Raw genomic sequence first — 21,241 nt, forward strand, 5'->3', positions numbered from 1 at the left:
TCATCCCTTTAGCTTAGCAGGCATAAAGAGAAAATGTTTCCCTTGAAGAGGAACTTTGTTAACAGAGCAAACAGTTTCCTCACTTTTTAGAAAGAGAGTAGACTCCTTTGAAAGTGTTTTTATTTTCTAAACAAAAATGTTGTGAAATCCAAAAGGTAAAAGGAATTTAAAGGAGTTTAAGGTGGTTTGTGGAAAATGATTATGCTGATAGGAATGAATTATCTGCAGCAAATTCTCTTTTTTTTTTTGAGGATCAGTTGGCCATGTGCTTGATAAACTAGTGGGGAAGGAGGAGGAAAGGTTGATAGAGTACATACTCCACCTGGAAGGGGAAAAGGAGGCCAGCATTGCACCTCCCAGTGCTGTCCTTCCCCTCTTGACTTAGATATATAGTTTTATTCTGATTTCTTTAATTGCAAACAGATGCCTGTGGCTTTTTGGTTGAAAACGTTTTGGAAGGGGTAGGGTTCCAGCCGTGTTATTGTCACCAGACACTAAAGGACTGAGCAGTATGAAAGAAAAAAAAGCTCCAGAAATACGAATTAGAACACTTCCAGCAAATCAAACGAGTCCTTCCCATGAAAAAGCCTGTGTTTTCTTCCTCTCTTCTATGAAGCAGTCTGTGCTCAGTAGCTATAAATCATCGTGTTGGGTTTAATTAGGCCATTTGCTGTCTGCGGGGTTGGAATGACAGGGGTTTTGTATTGGCCTTTTGCTTGTAGAATAATTGACCCTTTGGCACAGCCGAAACATTTGAGAGGGGAGAGAGAGAGAATATTTTTTTATAATTTACTGCCTTAAATATTGCCACATGCTGTGTGGTGGGTATTGACCACGTGTGACACTCCAGGAATACAATACAAGTTGCTGTTTGCGAAGAGCAGTGCGGGACCATCCTTCTAACTGTCTGCAGGTGCTGTGAAAAAGGGCTGCCCTTAATGCTTTGAGCATTATTTGTCGATGTGGTGTGTTTATCTCTGTGTTTCCACATTGATATCCTCATTTGATGTAGCTGAGCTACCAGACTGGTTGCAGTTCATCTTGCTGGGGTAAGAAGAGGAGGGTGAAACAAGTACTTCTAATGGCACCCGACAGGCTTCTGAGAACTGTAGCTGCTTGTCTGAGCTTCCAGAGAGACGTGGAGCTGTGTAACCAGCTAATTCCCTTGTTCGTGCTAAAGGCAGCGCCTCAGTTCTCGCCAGGCTTCTGCGAATGACCTAGCTAAATCACAAAGGGAGCTGCCGTCTGTGGCGGGGCCACTGCTGACGCCGTAGCATCTGTCAGTGCCACGATGCGTGAATGATGCAGTTGGTGAGCCGCTGCTCAGCCGCTCCACTCTTCTGCAGTGGGACAGCCTTGAATTCACAGCCTACCTGGGAAATCTGGGGCATTGCCACACTGCAAGTCATCGCTAAAGGCTTTGACACTTTGAGGAGATCTTATCTGCCTTAGCTGGGAAGATGTCCAACCTAAATGGAGCTGATTCTATGCATGTCCTCAGCTACGTCTGACTCCCTTCTCAGATATGTGTCCTGTATATAAATATGCTTAATGCACATGTCTGTCTAATATGCACACACGTACCCTGTGTAACAGTCATAGTCTGCACGTATAGAATGAATCGTAGATTCACAGAATGGTTTGGGCTGGAAGGGACCTTGAAGACCCTCTAGTTCCCACCCCCTGCCACAGGCAGGGACACCTCCCACCAGCCCAGGCTGCTCCCAGCCCCGTCCAGCCTGGCCTTGAGCACTGCCAGGGATGGGGCACCCACAGCTGCTCTGGGCAGCCTGGGCCAGCGCCTCGCCACCCTCACGGTAAAGAATTTCTTCCCAATATCTAATCTAAATCTACCCCCTTTCAGTTTAAGATCCAACAGAAGGGCTAAAGCATCAGGTTGAAGACCTTCAGCTGACCCTTGGTGCAGATGTTTTTAAGTCTCTCTGCTAGATTTCTGTGCTGCATGTGGGACGGTTCGGGGAGGAGAACATTTGTCTAGAGACCTGAAGCTGTTCACTCCGAAGTGCTCTCCATTACTTCAGCCACCTTCACGGCACGGTTATAACTTGCTGCTTTTAAAGGCTTTCAGTAGTTGCATCCTTTGTAGAAGAAACAGTGAGTGGGACTGTTACCTCTAGGTGTGTTTTATTTTTCTGAGAGTTTTTAGTTTTAGCCCACTTTCGTGAGGAAACAACATACTTATAAAGTTCTTTGCCTCTCTTGGACCTTCTTTCCATTCCTCTCCCAATAATTCTTTGGACCCAGCAGTTCATATCGATCAGATTTCTCAGGAAGGGTCTTTAAAGCTACTCTTAATATCGCTAAACTTGCAGGGGAAAAAAAAACCCCACCACAACCCTGAGCAGAGTGGAGACTATTTTCTTTTCCCTCTGCTAGGGAGAGGGGAGTTACAACTTTTATCAGAAGCAAGCTGACAGCATGGTGTTCAGGTGGTGGGATTTGGGGATCTCCCAGCTGCTGGAGTTTGCAGGAGAGAACGGGAAGACTCAACTGTGAGACATTACAACAGGCTCAGAAAGCAGGCTGCTTGTGTTGCTTGTGCATTGGTTTGGTTTCCAACCGACGAAGACAGAATTTTAAAGCCGTGGCTTCGAGCTTCGCTGTTTTGCGTGCTCTTTGCAAGGAGAGAGGAAGAGCAACGTTGTTTTCTTGGTGCCCGATGGCCTCACGTTACACCTGCGAGTTGGAGACGGCAGCTCTGAATTACCACGTCACTTGCTAATTTGATTATGTTGCAGTGTGGGGGAGAGGGAAGGACTTTGCTGTTTAAGGAGGGGGAAAAACGGGCATTTCTGGTCCGTTGGATGTTGCGACATGTTCAGCTTGGGGCAATGGTCGGTCATGCCCTTGCTGAGTAAATGTAGTGTTAATAGAAACTATACATACCTGCCAAAAAGGCCATTCCTTTGGGCTAGTTTCCAGAAATCATTTAATGTTTCTCTAAGATGTCACCTCAGTCTGGTCCTGTGTTGGAATGTGTTGCTGTTTTATGAGTGACATCAGCTGTTGACATGGGAGAATTACGGCACCCCAGCTCAGCCCCCTGCTGTGTCTGTATCGGGAGGGCTCCATCGGCTAGCTCGGTGCCTGTGGGGTAGGAAGAGCTGCGGTGCTGGCTGTCACTGATGTGGCACGTGAGCGCCCAGAAACGTGACTTGGTGAGGCGAGGAATCTGCCTGGGTCCAGCTGGAAGGAAAGCAATGCAGAAACGTTGGCTTTCTCAGGGGGAATGGGGAAGAGGCACTGCCCTAAGCTGAACCTTCCTGTGCGAGAAAACCATTCCCATTCATTTAGAGCACTGCTCGTTCCTTTCCTTGAGGGTTAAGGACATGTTGCTTTAATGCCACTGTTAGGAGTGCTGGTATGTGTGACATAAACAGATTACTTAATAACCAATTTTGCAAGAGGGGAAAAGTAAAGCTCCACCTTATCCTTTGAGATAAGGTATTCTTGGCTCTCTAAGCGTAACTTCCCCCTCGGCTTGCTGCTGCCCTGGCTTCGTGGCGGGGCGGAGGGTGCTGGGTGCCAGGGCTGACAGTGCTGTTGCTGAAAACCCAAGGGGTGCTCTGGCTGCTGCGTTAGCAGACAGGGACCAGCACCCCTGTCGAGGTGCTTTGTCCTGCCTTTCAATCGATTTGCGAAGTAAATTACCTCTTAGATACCACTGTTGTAGGGGGGAATTCAGGAAAAAATGCTCTTACGGCAGAAACTTTTTCACGGATCCTGTTGTCTTTATGGGATTTACTATAGAGAGAGCCTAAACCAGGGATTTTATAACAGCTTTCTGTAACTGCTTTTTCCATTTTAGGTGTCTGCTTCCCACACTTCCCTCCTCCTTGCTTTCTATTCCTGACCCTGTTGTGTCATTGCGCTTTGCTGGTAGAAAGCTGTGTGATGCCGTAAGCCTAAGATTATTACTTGATGGTTGGATTAATGAGGAGAGAGGTTGAAAGGGTAAAGATAACTGTGAAAATCTTTACCTTTATTAAGAGCAGGCAGAAGGTGGGAGAAATGAGCTTTGTTTTCTTCTTTCATCCCCACCCTCAGTTTTTGATCAATGACTATAGACAGGCCTTCTCCATTTCCAGAAATAACCAGAAGACCTGTTTCATATCAGAGTTTTTAATTCCTTCTGAAATAAATACCACTAAAAAAATTAACCGGCTAAAACCTCAGCGCAGAATGTACTTTGCTGATATTCTTTGGTACCTTTACTTTACGCGTGGAGGTAGAGTAGGCTGCATTTTGCTTTGGTGAAACTGAGTCAGGCTTTGCTTGTGCAAAAGGAAAACGATGGGGACGCGGGCACTGCCTTTTCGCAGCAGCTGGCACGACTTGGGAGCACCAGGCCCAGCTTGGGGTCTGAATGCTGCCCCACACAGCCAGTGAAAACAAGACAGGTAGTTTGGATCTTTTCAGCTTCGAAATATCTGGATGAAAGATTTCAGATGAGATTCTCCCCAGCTTTAATTCCCCGTGACACTTTGCAGGATGCTGAAATGTGCTGTTAACTGGCTTGCTGGAAATGAAAAGGTCTTGTGCTGTGACTTCACTGCAGACTTTTGATAATACGGTAAATCCCTATGGAAAAGTTGGGAGCGGTTTTTGTGAGCAAGGATTAAGTAAGTCGATAGTACAAATGCTGCAAGGTCTGTGAAATAGGAATTGCTCAAGAAGCGGCTTGTTCAGAAATTTTTGTTAGTAAGATAATATCAGTTTGCAGTCGTTTGTTAGCTTGCTGCTAGTAAATCTGTGAGTGCGCTTACTACTGGCAATTTCCAGCGGGTGTCTGTCTTCCCCGTCATGGCACGGGATATCGTTCTGGTCATTGCAGGTGTCTTTCATCTGCTGTCAGGGCTCAGCATGAGCTGTGAAGTCGCCGGGGTTGTGTGGGAAGTTGTTGATGCCCGCCTACTCCAGGGTCTGTGAGAAAATCTGCAATCCAAGTTCAGATGATGATAAACCGACTTTACATAAGGTAGTGATAAGTTGGCTGCGCACGCAGGAGAAATCCAGAAAATGTTGTCAGAACAGCTGAGTCAATATGTGATGTGGTTTGCCCGTTGCAAAGGAAAGATTGTGTTTTCTTTTAAGTGATGATAAGTTTTGCACTGACACTCGCTAGGAGTGTGAGGTACGTGGCAGTGAAGGGCGGTGTTTCTGTACCATTCTGACAGCGACTGGCCTTTTTCTGTCTCTGATGGGCTGAGACAATCATCAGCTCTCTGACCTGGCGGTGAAACTAATTTTGCTGAGGGCTGTGCTAATTAGAACGGTGGCCCTTGGGTGGGACCTTACAGCCTTTGATGGGATCAAGTGATGTGGATGTGTTTAGTTCCTGGGGCCATCCTGAAGCTGCTGCTCCCTACCAAGAGAGGGCAGGTGCTTGGGCAATGCAGGGCCTCCCAGTCCAGGGCCATGGGCCTCTGTGTCTCGGTGTGCTCCTGGAAATGACTCTGCAAAGGTCATTTTTGAAGTGTTCTCATCTGTTGCGCTTCAGTTGCTGTCGATGCTGTCCTGCATCAGTGTGCGCACAGGCTGGTCTTGTAGTTGCACACCTACTGGTTATGTGACGCTTTGGTCCTCTCCTGGGTTGTTTCAGTTCAGATCCCAGTCTAGGCTTGTTTGACTGTCTTCTCCCACCTTCCTCTGCCCAACAGCTCGTTTTGTTAAGGTACAGTAATACTGGATATGGCACTTCAGCGTGGAGATGGAAGAACCAATACAGCCTTTGCTCAGTCTTCACATGTGAGCCCCAGGTGTGCTGGTTTCCCTTCCTGAATTTTTCTGGGACATTTGAAATCAAAAGGTAACACAAAATGTATGGGGGAGGCCCAGCTGCAGCTGTAAAACGTGTCGTGCCAGCATTTGCCGTGTTTGGCTGTATTGAGCAAACTCTGTCGTGGTTTTGAATGGACGGATTTTTAAGAGACCTACTCCATAGCATAAATCAAGGCAGAGAGAAGAAGTGAAGATAAATGATGGGCAAACAGGGAAAGGTATTGAGGCACAAAGTGGAAGAAACCTGACCCCGTGTCAGGGTTGGGTTCCTTCAAGCTTGGCCAGGTCCAGCAGTCCCAGCCTTCATGTGGCCAGGGGCTACAGGAGCATCCTTCCTTCTGTCATCTGCGCACCCAGAACTAGTAGAGATGGGCTTAATCTGGAAACTGACATTAGGGCTGGTTCCACAGTTTGCTAAGATAAGCCCAGTCTGTGTGCCAGTTTGGGCATCGCCTCAGCCATTGTGAAGGTCTGTCCTGTCCTTTCCTTTGGGTGATATTCCTGGTCTGGTTGCACAGCACTGGGAGAACTTCCTCAGCAGTGAAAAGAGTCCGAGAAGGAACGCAGGAAACTCGGGTGCTTTGGCCGCCTTCTGCCTTTCGTAAAACACACCACAGCCTCTAGGTACATGATTCTAACTGCAGCCTTGGACCCGAGGTTTGCTTGCGGCAGGGCTGCTTTTCTGTCTCGTGCTGCGGTGCTGCAGGGTTGGGCAGTTAGGGGAACTCGCTGTGAGCTGCCTGGCACTTTGCGAACCCTAGGAAACAGGATGGCGGTTTAGGCACATCTCTGCCTGGCATGTTGCAGTTGGATGTCTTGGCTTTGTTGCTAAGCTGTGCCCAGGCCTTTGCTGTTTGTTCTTCAGGCGTTGGACAATGTGCTGCTTCGTGCAGTCGCTGGTGGTGATTAGGAGTTTAGGCTCGCAAAAGACCGTGGTGTTTGCTTCAGGGTTTAGAGGGCAGATTTCAGCGGTGTGCCTTGCTGTTGCTTGTGCACAAGTGGCAAAGCAGCAGCCAACCTCTGGTACCTCAAAAGCAGCTTGAGGTTCTTTCTCTGAAGCAGGAGCAGTGCCTGGATGCCGTACTCATTATACCACAGCTTTTACTTATGTTGGAGGGTGGTCTAAAACCTACCTGCATCTGTGAATTGATAGTGCCCTGCTTGGTGTTCGTTTAGTCAGCCTTGGTAATTAATGAGATGGAAATACAGAAAACGAGGCCAAGATTTTCAGCCAAGATGGGCTCTTTTGGGTGGTCATTTGGGAAGCGGACATAATTGCAAAGGAACTCGGTGCTAGAGGCGGGTGCCAGAAAATCTGAAGGTATCGTGATTCCCATCAGCTTGGCATGAAAATTAAGCGGTCCAGCATGGCTCCCCTCCTCTGCCCTGTTCCCTAGAGCTGTGCATTTTTAAAGTCTTTCTTTTCATTCCTGGAATCCAGGCAGTGTTGGCCAGATTAGATCAGATCACAGCAGGACAGGTTCGGTGGCTTCTGTAACCTCTCACAGCTCCAAAGAAGAGGGAAAGAAAAGCAGCTTATGGGGTTGTGGGTAAGACTCTCACAATGGCTTACATAAAGCCCAGTGAGAATACCCCAAACACATGTTTATTGTTCTGTCTAAACAATGTCCACCGTTAATTCATTGCCAACGTCCTTAGATTTTCCTGTCATGGAGCGGTGCCTTATAGCTGTCATTGGCGTGTGTCTTCTGGGGTTTGTATTCTGATCATTTCCTAGCAATTCCTGGTGTAGTTTTTGGTGACCGACTCAGTCTGCTCCTCCTAAACAAATGGGGTTTGTAGGATCCTCAAGGAGTCAAATGATGACCTAATTTTGTTTTCTCCATTTTTTTTTTTGGTTGGAGATATTCTTGGCTTCATTTTGTGAGCTCTGTCTTTTAGAGCCAACCTGTTCTTTGGGGCACAGTGCTAACACACCTTTTAAATATGCTTTGCTGGAGCGGCCTCTGAATCTTGTTAGGAATCTGGCAGTTCAAGGCAGGGTCATTGATGGGTAGCGAGCCAGCGTACGTTTGAAATTGAGAAGCGTGAGCTTTAGACAGATGGCTAGGAAGACTTTCCTTCTGGCTAACTATAGTGATGCTACGTGGGAACCTTTTGAAGACTGCAGAGGTCATTTACGTAAAGATTAAACTGACCTTTTGAAGATAGTGATGTTCTAGAAGCTTGATGTTACAAAAGAAGAAAAAAATGACCAATTTACGTGCTGTCTTCCCTGCCCCTTGTAGTGATTTTAGTAAAGGACCACACATATGTAATATGAATATGTAAAAGGATCTTCGGACAAGTTCCCTGCTCAGTTAAGTGACTGCATCTTCATTGCTGATGCTGAGTCCTCTCTCAAATACGTTCATCTTAGCCATGAATTTGGGGTTCTTCTGTCAGAGCTGGCAGAATTTAAGAGTGCCCTGTTGTTTCTAATCTTATCCCTTTCTATGTCATGTTTCAGTAGCATAGTAACGTGGGTGTTGTCTCTCTTGGAGCCTCTGTTTTCTTTTTTGCCCTTTACTGCATCTGTCTAGGTTGTGAACCCCCTACTCAACCTTATGGTTGTCCTTTTACAAGTAATTGGTCCCATCACCTGATGGATTGACACTGACCCTTTTCTTTGGCTAGTTGCCACGTACCGTGGAAGAAGTAGCTTCTTGCATACTACTGTTGTTTTAAAGGCCCTTCTGCCAGAGGCTCTTCCTCATCTCACCTTTTTTTCAGCTACCTTGATTCCAGACTTTTCCATACAGATGTGATTTCTTCTGCTTCTCCCAGCCAGTCCCTTATCCAGCATCCTTCGTCCAGCTGTAGGCATCCATCCGCTGCTGTTGCTGGTCCTGTGGTGGTCTGCGCTCAGTCCCTCCAAAGACTTGGGGTTCCCTTCGTGGGAACCTCTTACAGAGAGGTGATTTTGTACCCGAGCATCACCACAGTAAGACATAAGGGCATGTTTCTGCACTACGAAGATCCATACTGTGACACAAAGAGCTGAGCCTGTTCCAGTGGTGCAGGCTCTTTTTGGAGGGAGAGGCATCTTTTCTGTGGCTCTGCTGCTCAACTGTGGTTTCTGCTATTTTGCTGTGGGGAAAAGGAGGGATTTGAATGCACTTTATCTCAACTATTGTGTTAGCTTGTCTAGATCTCACCTAGATTTCAACAACTGAAGTACTCAATAAATCCTGCTGCTGCTCACCTGATCAGTAAGTTTTTATTCACATGGCAAATCAGTCACTTGAGTATGAGGATGTTCTGAAAACCCTGTGGGGACAGAGTGGTGAGCCTGGGAGTATGCCTGGCCAGCCCGTCTAGAGACTTGGATATGCTTTGGTTTTGTTTTCTTTTGAGCTTCTGTGTCTGCGTTCATATGTGTGAATGGGAATAGTACTTAGCTCTTACACGGTGCTAGGGGGAGTCATCATCTTCCTTGTTCCTCATGCATGAACCAGCCACATTCTCTGACAGGTCTTGTGAATTGCCGTGTCTGTTTTCCTACCCAGAATTTACATCTTCCTCATGCATCACTGAAAACGTTCCCATTTGCCTGTTGATTTTGGGGCCTGTGTTTTCATCTGTGTGGAAACAAAGGGTCTTTCTGATCACTCCTGGAAAATTTTTAGGTGAGATGTGGTTGGTTGTATGGGAAGGACTGGGAGAGTTGTTTCTGTTCCACTGGTGCCAGCGGTTCTCTGAAGCAGGGTGTCGCACCGGCTGTGCGCCCCATCCCGGGTGTGCAGGGTGACAGCCACGGTCTGCGTGGTGGAGCCGGTCGGGGTGAAGGACCTGCGCCCGCTCCTCTGCCAGCGCCAGCACCTCTTAAAACTCAGGGAGAGTTAAGGGTGCTGGGCACGTGATGGCGTGGCCTTTTGTTCTTATTTCTTGAGCTGATTTGAAACTAAGCAGGGCTTAGTTTGGGACTTGCTTATTGCTACTTTTAGTATCTTTCACTTCAAAATAGATCATCCCTATGATTTATTTGTCCTTCTGGGGCTTCAGCTTTTTATGTCATTTATTTCCTATGATTCTCACACAACATGAGAAGTACCCTTCTGCTGCCGCCCCCGGGTCTGAAAAGCAGCCGCTACAAGCTGCACCAGCCTGACGACAATCCCAGCAACGTGTTGGCTGGTGCCATGTCTCGCTGTCTGCTTGGCAGTCTGCCGACACCTTCTCCTTGGCCACAAAGGTGTGCCGTGCCGTGCTGTCATCTGCTGGCAGAGCGTGTGGTGAGCTGCATCCCCTGCCCATCTCGTGTGACTTCAGAGCTGTGGTGCGTGCAGGTTCCTAAATACATGGGGATGGAGCAAGTTGCATCGGGCTAGCACCCGTTAGCGTGTTAGCGGTGGAAGTGAAAGCCACATGTTTCTGGGATGTGTCAGAAGCCACATCAATCAGTAAAGCTTCCCTGCTCTGAGGGTATGCTGGGTTTCAGTTCCATCCAGGCGTGAGACTGATAGCTGGGCTGTGGAGCTGGGCAGAGAAAGGCACACCTTTACCTGCCTGGGTCTTGCTGTAGGTCAGCTGTGCCCTGAAGTTCAATGGCTGGGGTGTTCCCAGCAAAGCCCTACGTTTAGGCAGCCTGAAATACCTGTCCCAGTCTTCTCCGAGCACCTGGGTACATGCGGCTGATGGGTGCGAGTGGCCAAAGCTTGTGGAGAAAGAGGTTGGCTGTGTAGACATGCCTATCACAACCACATGAGCCTGTCCAAGCCTGATTGGGTTTAATGCAACTCTCCCTGTTCTTTGGAAAGGAGCTTTGAAAGTAAAACCAAGGGCCAGGTGAAAGTTACTAATGCTCTGCTCATTTTCATTGCTTTATAAATTTTAAATGTTAGGATTTGATCTTGTTTCCTCCTAAGATGCCAGTCTGAGATTCCTTATGGGCTGGCTAGTCTGACCAGGCTGTAAGTCTCAGCAACCCAGGTCATGTGGAAGGGATTCCTTCTTAGATGTTATGCACTGGGCAGACTTTATCCTTTGATCCTGTAAATTTCAGCTCCTTTCTTCAAATGACCAAGTTTTGTTTTTGCTAAGCAAAAGCCATTCTGCTGTCACCATTTTCTGAAAAGAATTAGTGCTTAAAAATGAAGAGGATCATAAATAATGTGATGTCTTTCTGCTTGTTCGTTTGGCTGTGGGTATCTGCAGTGAAAAAATCATTTCAGTTGTACTCAGTGTCAGGTTTAAAGTCTGCACTTGGTCATGTGCTAAGATTGCAGAAAGCTGTAGACTCAGCTCAGTGTCCAGGTGAATGCTGAGACCTCCGGCACACAAGGTATCACCACACCTAGATAATCTGATCCTATCTGCTGATTTACCATTTCTTTTTCTTTTTTTTTTTTCTTTCTTTTTTTTTTTTTTCTTTCCCTCCCCCCATGCTAAGGCTATGATTTCAGTTTGCATGTCATGTAACTCAGATTTTCTGGTAGTACCCTACGCTTGGGATTACCACTGTGGCCACTGATCACCTATTCAATGTATGTGTTGAAGTATACAATGCAAAAGGCTTTGTGGAAGGACTCTTGTTGCACGATGAAGCTCCCCAGAATCACCTAAATTCAAACTTGTGAGAAACTTGAGCTCTCCAGCTCTCCAGAAGTGCGTCACACATTGGGTCTACTCCATATGAGTCTTCTGGGAGGAACTGGTTTCTTACCAAGGGTGTGGTAGGAGGTGATAACACTCTTTAAGGCAAATATGGTTTCAGAACCAGTTTGGGAAACACCACTTGAACTATGGATTTCTCTCCATATAGATATTGGGTTTTTTTGTCATTTGCCGCTTGTATTGTAGCATGAATAACTGCATGGTTTGAAATATATAGATGGCTCATGCTTGTCAGGCTGTGGGATGTCCAGTTTGGGGCTGACATGACTGCGTAGAGAGTAATTCCCCTGCTCCCAGCACACTCCTCGTGCATGCAGATCCCAAGCTCTCTTTATCATCTGTTCTTGAGTGGATCCGAAGTGGAGGATGCCAGGCTGGTCCTGGGTCTTCCCCACCTGCACTCCCCCTCACGTAGAAGTGGACAGGGCAGCTCCTCATGGCACATGCTGCACGTACACCCTGTCTCTCGGTCCTGAAACAGTTGCCCCCCTTCCTTCCTTGGGCAGAAAAGGATCCTCACCAACAGGCTGCTGAAGCTTCCAGCCACAGTGACTACAAAAACACCTGGACAGAATTACAGGTGTAAAGGTATAGGAACCGGCTGGGTGTGATGTGTCCTGGCTTTTCCTGCTGAGAAATTTCTGCAAGCCTCAGTGGGTGACGGGGAGGGAGCACCTGAAAGGAGACCAGGATTCTGTATGTAGCTGGTGATCAGGCCATGCTAATGCAAATTTGGCTACTAATTTTATATATAAATATATTTTATTATTTATATATAATATATATATAAAATAAATAAATATATTTATTATAAATATATATATATATATAATAACTAAGGAACTAATTCTATCAGGTCAGGCAACTTCAAGCCTGCAGATTTCTTACTGGTTTTATTTTTTTTTTAATAATAGTGACTGTTATTGTTTTCGCTTTTTTCCCTCCTATGTTTACGCTTCTTTAACCCCCCACATTTCCTTACTGGGATAACTCAGAAAAGAAATGACATGGCTCTGTGTCGAGACAGATGCTCGGGGGCCTGGCATGCTGAGGCAGTGTGGCTGGAGCTGCTTGCTCCCGTGCACGCTGTCAGGGCACTGCTGGGCTCAGCACCTGAGCTTGTGCAGCAGGCACGGCTGGAGACCCAGGTAGTTTTGTTCCCAGGATGTCAACAAGACCATATGCTGGGCCAGGATGGAGATGAGAGGTGAACAGATACTCTTGCAGGCAGGTGAGGGAAGGCTGCGTTTTACAGAACTTTAGTTTGGTAATGCATGAGTGGGTTTTCACCAGCAAAAAGTGACTCAGGGAGTCTACTGTGCCCAGGCTCTAAATCTGGACTCTGAATCATAAGCTACTATTCTTTAATAGCTCTTAATAAATCAAAAGATGTGGTTTCAACCAAAATTTTTCCGGGGGAGAAATACCTCTCTGATGACGACTACTTCTTGCTCTATTAATAATCAGAAGAAACAATTTTCCTCTGAATTTGGTGTGCAGTAGGGTTTCTCCTCAGGCACAAGGAGCTAACTTCAAAAGTTTCAGCTGCAGCAGGTGTGAATTTGAGGAAGCCACGACCCCACCGCTGTCCTTCAGAACAAGAGAGGTGCCACTTTCACCTGCAGGTCTTGCTGTCTGCCTTACCTATGGGGTATGCGTGTTGTGAAATGCATGCCTCTGGTCAACCAAAACAGCTCTGAAAACGAATGAGACGTGCATGGAGGCTGGCCGTTTTCCTGGTGGGGAGCGGGAGGGTGGTGGGAGCAGCCCCCAGACAAGGCTGTGAGTGCCGGAGGGGCCATGGGGGGGACCTGGCCGCTGGCCCGTGTTGGGTGTACAAGAGATACTTGTGGCCGAGCGGGACCTGCATTCCCAGGAGAAGTTTAGCCTGTGGCTCTTCACTTCCCATCCTCCACCAAGCTGTAGGATGACAGCGTGGTGCGTGCGTGGCACATTACATTTATCGGGCGTTATTGCCGTTTGTAGCCAGTGGTTCTCATGGGAAAGGCTGTGTTACCCCGGTGAGTAGGAAATGTCTCAGAAACCTAGCGCATTGAGAGTATGTGTCAATTGTTTCCTTCCAGGCGCTTTGGGAAGGGAGCCTAGAAGTTTATCTCAGCATTTGCAACAATACAAACAGATGCCAAATACTTCAAGTACGCAGAAAAGGAAAATGTCTTGCTTGGCCTCCCTGAACAGGCTGGGAGGAGGCTGGGGAGGGGGGAGAGGAGAAAAAAAGCAATGTTAAGTAACTCTGTCCCTGGCGGAATAGGGAAAAGCAGCTAAGTAATGCAGATGTTTGCCTGCATACATATAACTTAGTTTCATATTACTGAAATCTGTACTGCACACACGTGGTCAAAAGATTAAAGAGATTGTCCAGTTCTGTTGGCAGCATATTAAAGTATTAAGACCACAGGCTTACTCTGATGTGTTTGTATTATCAAGCTGACCACAGAATTAAAGTGATTCAAAGGAAGACATCCTTTTAATACAGCTACCAGAATCGCCCCATCATTTTGCATCTGGCTCTTGGATGTGGTCCTGGCTGTAAGAATCCCTTGGGAATGGCCACTGCTGTCCTGGGGCCACCCCTACCCCATGGCTTCTGCTCGTGCTCGGATGTCCCTACGTGGCGTTCTTGCTGTCTTGCCATGCTAAAGCTGATGTTTCCAGTCACTGGAATAGCTCCCCTGGTTTCCTCTGACGCGCTGGGGCGAAATCCTGCCTTCATGTGTTGATCCATAAGGTCTCACAGCAGACAGCTCCAGCTTCGGCACTGTGGCTCCGTGCCAGGAGCCCGTGTCCCAGAGATCGTGGTGCTGGCACGCTGGGCTGGAGGCAGCAGATGCAGGTCCCTTTTCTTCTGTCACTGTTGTGCCTGATTTTTTTGGACCTCGCTCGACCCCGGATTTCTGTTTCTTTTTTTGTCCTGCTCCCTGAGATGGCAAGTTATTAGTGTCTTGTACTGTACCGGACAGTTGTTCAGCTGCTGGCGCCCGGTGGCAGCAGGAGGTGCTCGCGAAGTGGTGGACTTTTAATATCTCAGCCTAGATAATACTGCCTAAATCACAACTGTAACTTCACTCGGGGAGATTTTCACTCACCCTATATAGCTGTTCATTTATATCTTGGTGTTATAGACACTATATATATTAATATCTGTATATCTGTTTTATTTATTTAGTATGGTCTTCTGCGTAGTTGCCACCAGTGCATAAACTTGAGCACTGCACCAGCTACTAAGAAGAAAATTAACTCTCTTCCAGGTGAAACCAGGGCATTGCTGTAGCCTAGCCAGCAGAAGGTGATGTGATCCATCCCAGGGCCATCACAGATGCTGTCGCACCATAGAGAAAGGCAATTTCTCTATAAGCCTCTGCTTTCCATTACAATATTCGTGTGACAAGTCCCTTTGGAGCCAAAATATATCACACTTAGTGCCATCTGAGCAGGGGGGGGGCGAACATAATTTTTTGAGTGATCCTATTGGAGAAAATTATTTTTTCCTTTATATTTTGTTGGTCTTTGAGAACTCAAAATGCAGTATGTAAGAAGCTTTTGTTTCAGATGCTTTTTTTATGCTTCAGGAACTAAACCACAGCATGCATTTGAAATGTCTAACCTGGCCTCTGTGTTTGCTTTTCAAAGGAGCTACTGCTGCAGATGTGCGTACCTCAGTAGTCTGGCTGGGCTATATGGTGTGTGCGTAAATGGCTATGACAGTGTAATATGCATAGGGCATGAGCTGTTTTCATAAGCCTCTGGCCCCATCCTTGCATACCGCTCATCGTTCCGTTATTTGCAAAGCCCTTGGGGAACTCGGTTAGCTGTTCTAAAACTGCTGTTAAGGAGGGCCACTCTGGTCAAGCAGCTTTTTTGGAAGACCTTGGATGCTTTCAGTATGAAAGGTCACGTGCGAAAAAGGTGAAGGACTCTCCAGACTTCACAGCTGGCCTCAAGAGCCTGTGGAATTTGAAATGCAGGGCTGTTTTTCATTGAAAAGTCAGTTTGTTATGGAAGTCGAGTATTTTGGGCCTAAATTTTGGGTTGTTCAGTCTCAAAGATGGGATTTATCATGACGAGGAATGAGAGACACATGTTTAGTGGTGAAGTGAGCTGCAGGCTCTGGCTTTGCGGTTGCGCTGGCATTTCCAGAGCAGCTTCCCCCAGCTGGCAAAGAGGTGGTTCATTGTAACACTGCTGAAAAGCCAACGGTGGTAATGGGTGCAGCTTGCGAGTGGAGGAAAAGAGCAACGCGTACTGCGTAATGTGGGAAAATGGGTGGGGATGGGTTGGTGGCAAGGGCGGGTTTTCTCTCTAGCTTTCCCAAGTGTGTGACTGATTTATCAAGCGAAGCCTGGCTTTGGTTACTCGCATGACTTAATTCCTGAGCAAAAGGGGAGTATGGCTGCTGCAAAAGAGGTGGGCGCAGCTCCGAGCTGAATGGAGAGGCATTGCAGAGCTCCGTGTCTGGTAAGGCTCGTCTGGCTTTGGATGCTGCTGCCATCATCTTGTTGTGCGCCCACCCGTTTGGCAGAGGTCCCTGTGGTTTCGGGAGTGGTGTGATTTCACATTGCGGAGTGTGTTTCAAGAGGGTCTTTTGGCTGAGGATCTTCTGGCTGGCGTCAGCGCTGAGGGGTGTTGTGCCTGTGCCTCTGGCTGGAAGCCACAGCGGTCGTGGAGGCTGGGATCCGAAGGCTGCTGTTCCAGGGTGTCTCCCCTCTGGGGAGGTACCCACCAAAAGGGTCGGGGTGGGACAGTGCTGCAGGAAGGAGTGCAGCCCTTCAAAAGCTGCCTTCTCTCGACTGTGTCATCTGGAATGCTTGCAGGGTGTGTTAATAGCCGTGCATTCATGCAAGGCATAAGCACTTGCTAAGAATAGATGGATGTGAGATGACCGAGACGGTGACTCCGCAGAGGGACAGCTCTGCAGAAACACTCCACCGTGAGCAGGAGTAAATGACTGTGCCTACAGATAAATACAATTGTTTTTACGTGCGTTTTGTGGCTCATTCGCTCGGATAAATGTGCTGTAGTCAGTAGTAGGGCACGCGTGTTTATCAGAGACTTTGCTGAGCTACACTGAGACATGAGTGGGGGAACCAAATCTGGTCAAAAGCAGAGAATACAGCCGTCGTTTATCACGACTTAAATCTGAAGGAGCTGTTTTTACAGCTTGTGGTAAGATGTCTGAATTCTCTGGACAGAGAAAAAAAGATATGTAGGTGCTTTCTATAAGCACAAGGAAAGAGGTTTTTCCCAAGTTGGTAGAAGTGCAGAAAACCCTGAAAATAAAACGTTTTTACCAAACTCATTATCAAAAAAGACATAACAGCTGGCAAATGTAGTTCAAGCACTTTGGTTTGCAATGAAAGCCTGTATGAAAGGGAGAAGGCACACTTTGTGTTTACAGTCAGCATATGAAATTTGGCACTGAGTCTTCTATTACTTAATTTTTAGTTTGGAAAGCATTGAGTACTTAGAAGTTTACATTAACTTACATTAGTAGCCCTTCCTCATCTGCTGTGTTATAATAATACCCTAATGGTCCTTTGACACTTGTTGTGCAATGGACTGCTTAGTCAAGTGATGTAGGTTTTGTTGCTGTAAGCTCTTCAATTAAGTTGGGTCAGTTTGCACAAGCTAGGTGTGAAGTCTAGCCAGTCTGTTTGGTAAAACAAACGGGAAAATTAATGTAGAATGATTCTGAAGAGCACTGTATTCAATATTGCAAAATGAGTATGATGGCCTTCTGTGGTGATGATTTTTATTTTTAAATGACTCACAAGGACAGAATAATTATCAGAGGGTCTGCACCGGCATGCACGCTCAGAAATGGTTGTACAAAAAATACTTTTCTAAATGGTAGCTACAGAGCTTCTAGCTCATGTTTGGAGACAAGAAACTTGGTACTGATCAATGTTAGGCCAGCAAAGAAAGAATGTTCGCTTACCTATGCAAATGTAATGCAGCACAGACTGTATTGGCCAGTGATGCACAAACTCTGCACAGTCAAAGTTAATATTTGCTGTACCTGTGTTCCCTAGGTCATCACACCATTTACATTGGGGTCCACGTGCCGAAGAGCTATAGGAGAAGGAGGCGTCATAGAAGAAGACCTGGGCACAAAGAGAAGAAAGAAAAGGAGAAAATCTCTGAGAACTACTCTGACAAATCAGATGTAGAAAATGCTGATGAGACGAGCAGCAGCATCCTTAAACCACTCAGTAAGTTTTGGTTTCACTTGTCACTCGCTACAATGTTCTGTTGTCTGGTGATCTGCTCCTGATCTGATCACAGAGGAGGAAACTGGATCCATGAAAACAGTCCTCTTGTGTTGCAGGGTTGGAGTAATCTTAATCAGTTGCTGTCGAATGGTTGCTGTGCTTGGAAAAGGCGCAGGCTGGAGCAGACATTTCATCCCTCTGTATCACCTTGAGGCTGCTCCTGAGCTAACGCCAGGCAGGAACAGGCCAAATTTTAAAAAGCAATTTGACACTGCCTGTAAGAGATAGCAAGGCAACGCAAAGACCGAGTAGATGCCTGGACAGATCTATTGCAGCTTCTGCCCTGGCTCTCAAGACATGCACCCTCTCTAGAATTCAAGCACGCCGTGGTTCCAGCTAGAAGCAGCCTTGTGGCCGCAGGTTGATGAGAATCACCAAGACTGTTGTGCTATAGACTGTGAGAAACATAGAAACATACCCCCTTGGGGTCTGGCTTCATTGGATCACTAACTTGTGGTGCTAATAAGTCTTCCCTTCAGTAATTAACCAGTTTGAAGTCTTGCATACAAAAAGAAGAATAAAATGTAGCTTTACCTGTACGTTTCAGTATCTGTAGGGGTTAAATTGTGGTAGGCAAATGAGGTCCGTTTTGGATGCCCTCTACCTCCATTCGTACTGAAATTGTGTACCAGGGGAGAGAGAGTTTTATCTAGAGCTCTATCGCAGCCTTACCGCTTGCAGCTCTTTGGTAACGTCCTAGGAGACAGTCATAAAGTCCCTTTCCTCTTGTCATCTTCTCCATTTGCCTCAAGTTAGTCCTGAGGTCTGGGGGATGGCTGCTCAGACAGAAACGGGGGAGAGATGGTGCCAGCCTGCTGAACTGGGAACACGCTAACAGGGTTTGAATATAGGAGAACAGCCCAGGATATGACCTAGCTGAGGTTGTTGAGGCTAATTCCAGGTGCTCGGAGTTGCGTTAAAGAAGTGATTTGTAACTGGGGAAAATGCTTCCTGTGTGAGAGAGAGAGAGGAGCAAGCAGGGGTCATACCACCTGATCTTCGATTGAAGAAACAGGCAAATTTGAAATTGTGTTGCTGGGTGGTCGCTGCATATAAAGACAGTAGCACAGGATCGGATCAGTCTTGTCGTTAGTCCAGGGCCTGCTGCTCTTGGTGGTGCAGGAGCAGCACCTGGGAAGGCAGGCAAGTCACAGCGTCCATTTGTTCTTCGTAACTCTAGTTCCCTCCTTGTCCCAAGGAAGTTTTCTTGTCACTACTCTGAAATGAGGAGTTGATTTTACATGGAAAGACATAATTACCTGTCTTCAAGAACTCTAGATGTTTTAAGTTTAGGTTTTGTATTTATATACTTTATATTTACATCTCTGTTCTTCTTTGGCGTGCAGGTGACCAGATCTGTAGGAGTTCCTTCTTGGCTTCTGGATGTATCAGTATCCTAGGGGAATTGTTTCCATAGGCTAATTGTGCCCATGATCGAAAAACCGCTTTCTTCCATCAGGTTTTGATTTTCTGCCTTTCATTTTGTTCATCATTGTTTCTGTTTTGTGTCATTTGAGAAAGAGTTAATGGTATTTTTTCCTCTAGCATTTCTACAGGTCAGTATATTCTTGTCTGCTCTTAGATCTGCATGTGAGAATGTGCAATCCTTCCATCTCTCTCCGTCTGAGAATTTCCCCATAGTCTTTTCCACCCTGACCTTTTGTGCTACGTGTTTTTGGAGTGGGACCACTTAAGTACCACACAGTGTTCCAGATGTCCCATGCAATAGCATTAATACTACATCATTTGTAACTTTTTTCTGTATTGTTCACCATCTCATGTGTCCGGATACTTTACCAGGTTCTTGCAAGGGCTTGCTGTTTTGCGCTGGTGGCCAGATCTTTTTACGAGCTGGCACAGTTAATTTAGAACACTGTAAAGGATAGGTGTAGTTCAGATTACTGTCTTGAATTTCCAAACATTGAATTACATGTTGCCTCGTATCCCCAGAGGTTTTTTTTTCCCTTCTGAAACCCTGGTCTTCATAGCTGACCTGAATTATTTGTTTCCTATACTTTTTTTTTTTTTCTTCTTGCTGACAAGCCTTTCTTCTTTAGTTCTGCCTATGTAGTGATGCCAGGCTTCCTTCAGAAATTGCTGCTGTTCTGCTTTTGATGGTCTCCATCATTTATAAACGGCTCTTTGTTTCCATTTCATTTTCTGTCCCTTAGGTGGTTGCCCATCTGAGACAGTCACTGGATATTCAGACTGTTCCTGCTTTAGATGTCTCTTACTGGAACTTTGCTGAAGGCTTTTTGAGGGTCTGAATGGCTTATGTGTGCCATGTGTACAGCCATTCCCATTCACGGGAAGTGTGTCCAAGAGGAGACCAGTTCTCTTCAGGCAAAGCTTGCCAGCTCCAGTTGAGTCTGATGTTCATTGCTGGCAACCACAGCAAGAAATCTCAGTTATAACCCTGTCTCTTTAATCTTCATTTGTCAATAGTAAGTGAACAAGGGGTATGTAGCTCAAATTCAGTTTCAAAAGAATATTAGGAATAAAGAACTGGGGAATCTTGAACAGCAATTTTAGCGAGGTTGAGAGAAAGCTGAAATTAAATCTATTACATAGATTTGAGACGTCTGTCAGTAGAGAGTCTGTGGCATCAGAAGCTGAAATATCTGTTAGGGCTGTGTGGTTCAGTAGAGCTGGGACAGAATGAAGGCACTTGCTATGGAGTAGGAGTGCTGGCTGGCCAGCGGCTGCATTGTGGCCAGGAAGGAGAGGGCTTTGCATTTTGCTTTTTTTAATTTGAAGAGGAGGAAAAAACCAAAAACAAACCAGAAACCAAGAAAGAAGTGAAATGCAGAGCGTGGAGACAACCAGAGAGTGGGCATTAGTTTAACATACTTGAGGTGATTTTGCAGGGATGGGTGATTATAACGGGGCTGCGTGTGTCAGAGCTAGGCCAGCTCCGCAGGGGCTTGCTGGGTGTGTGCGTGGGGTACACGGTGTTTCCATGTCGTCAGAAGAGGACAAGAAAAAAAAGTGGTGCTGGGCACCAAGGGAAGAGGAAATCCTGAGCCCGCCGTGCCGTCTTATGCAGCTCAGCGCCTTTCTGGCGAAGGGACCCAAGAATAGAAGAGCGAGGGTGTTGCAGTTCCCGGGATTAAGGACTGCTGGGACAGCTGTGTTAATGACCTTTGCATAACACCCCTTTGCGTGATGGCTGGTGGCAACCAGCGGCTCTGCTCACTGTTAACAAACGGGGTCGGATTCACGCGTGCTGCAGGTACCCGGCAGAGAGGGAGGCTCGATGAGTGCTGGCTTGTTAGTGTAGCGTGTAGGACACTGCTTTCAGAAGGGCTGCGGAGGAGGTGATGGGTGTGCGCAAGCTTAACGAGACAATAAGGTGAAAGTGCTGTTTATGTAGTTGTTGCTGAGATGAAGGGGGAACTGGAGGGCATTTCAGTCTTTTCCTTAGAACTGGAAGGTTCTGGGTTCGTAGATCCTGTTTTGTTAACTATGTTTTAAAACAAGCAGAATCCAGTTTTACACAAAGAAAACGCAAGCATTTTGAGGAAAGGTACAGT

At 46.6% G+C, this 21,241-nt stretch overlaps 1 protein-coding gene across 10 annotated transcripts in view; it reads left to right on the plus strand.

Annotated features, from left to right (window-relative positions):
- The window catches only part of SLC4A4 (solute carrier family 4 member 4), a 236,799-nt gene that overhangs the window by 74,055 nt on the left and 141,503 nt on the right, over positions 1 to 21,241 (plus strand). For all 10 annotated transcript variants that reach the window (XM_055797669.1, XM_055797671.1, XM_055797668.1 and 7 more), the window contains one exon: positions 17,469 to 17,648. In XM_055797669.1, coding sequence (XP_055653644.1) covers positions 17,469 to 17,648 — 180 coding nt within the window. The remainder of the gene's footprint in view (positions 1 to 17,468; positions 17,649 to 21,241) is intronic.

Source organism: Falco peregrinus, chromosome 2, assembly GCF_023634155.1.
Source record: "Falco peregrinus isolate bFalPer1 chromosome 2, bFalPer1.pri, whole genome shotgun sequence".
Classification (NCBI taxonomy): Eukaryota; Metazoa; Chordata; class Aves; order Falconiformes; family Falconidae; genus Falco; species Falco peregrinus.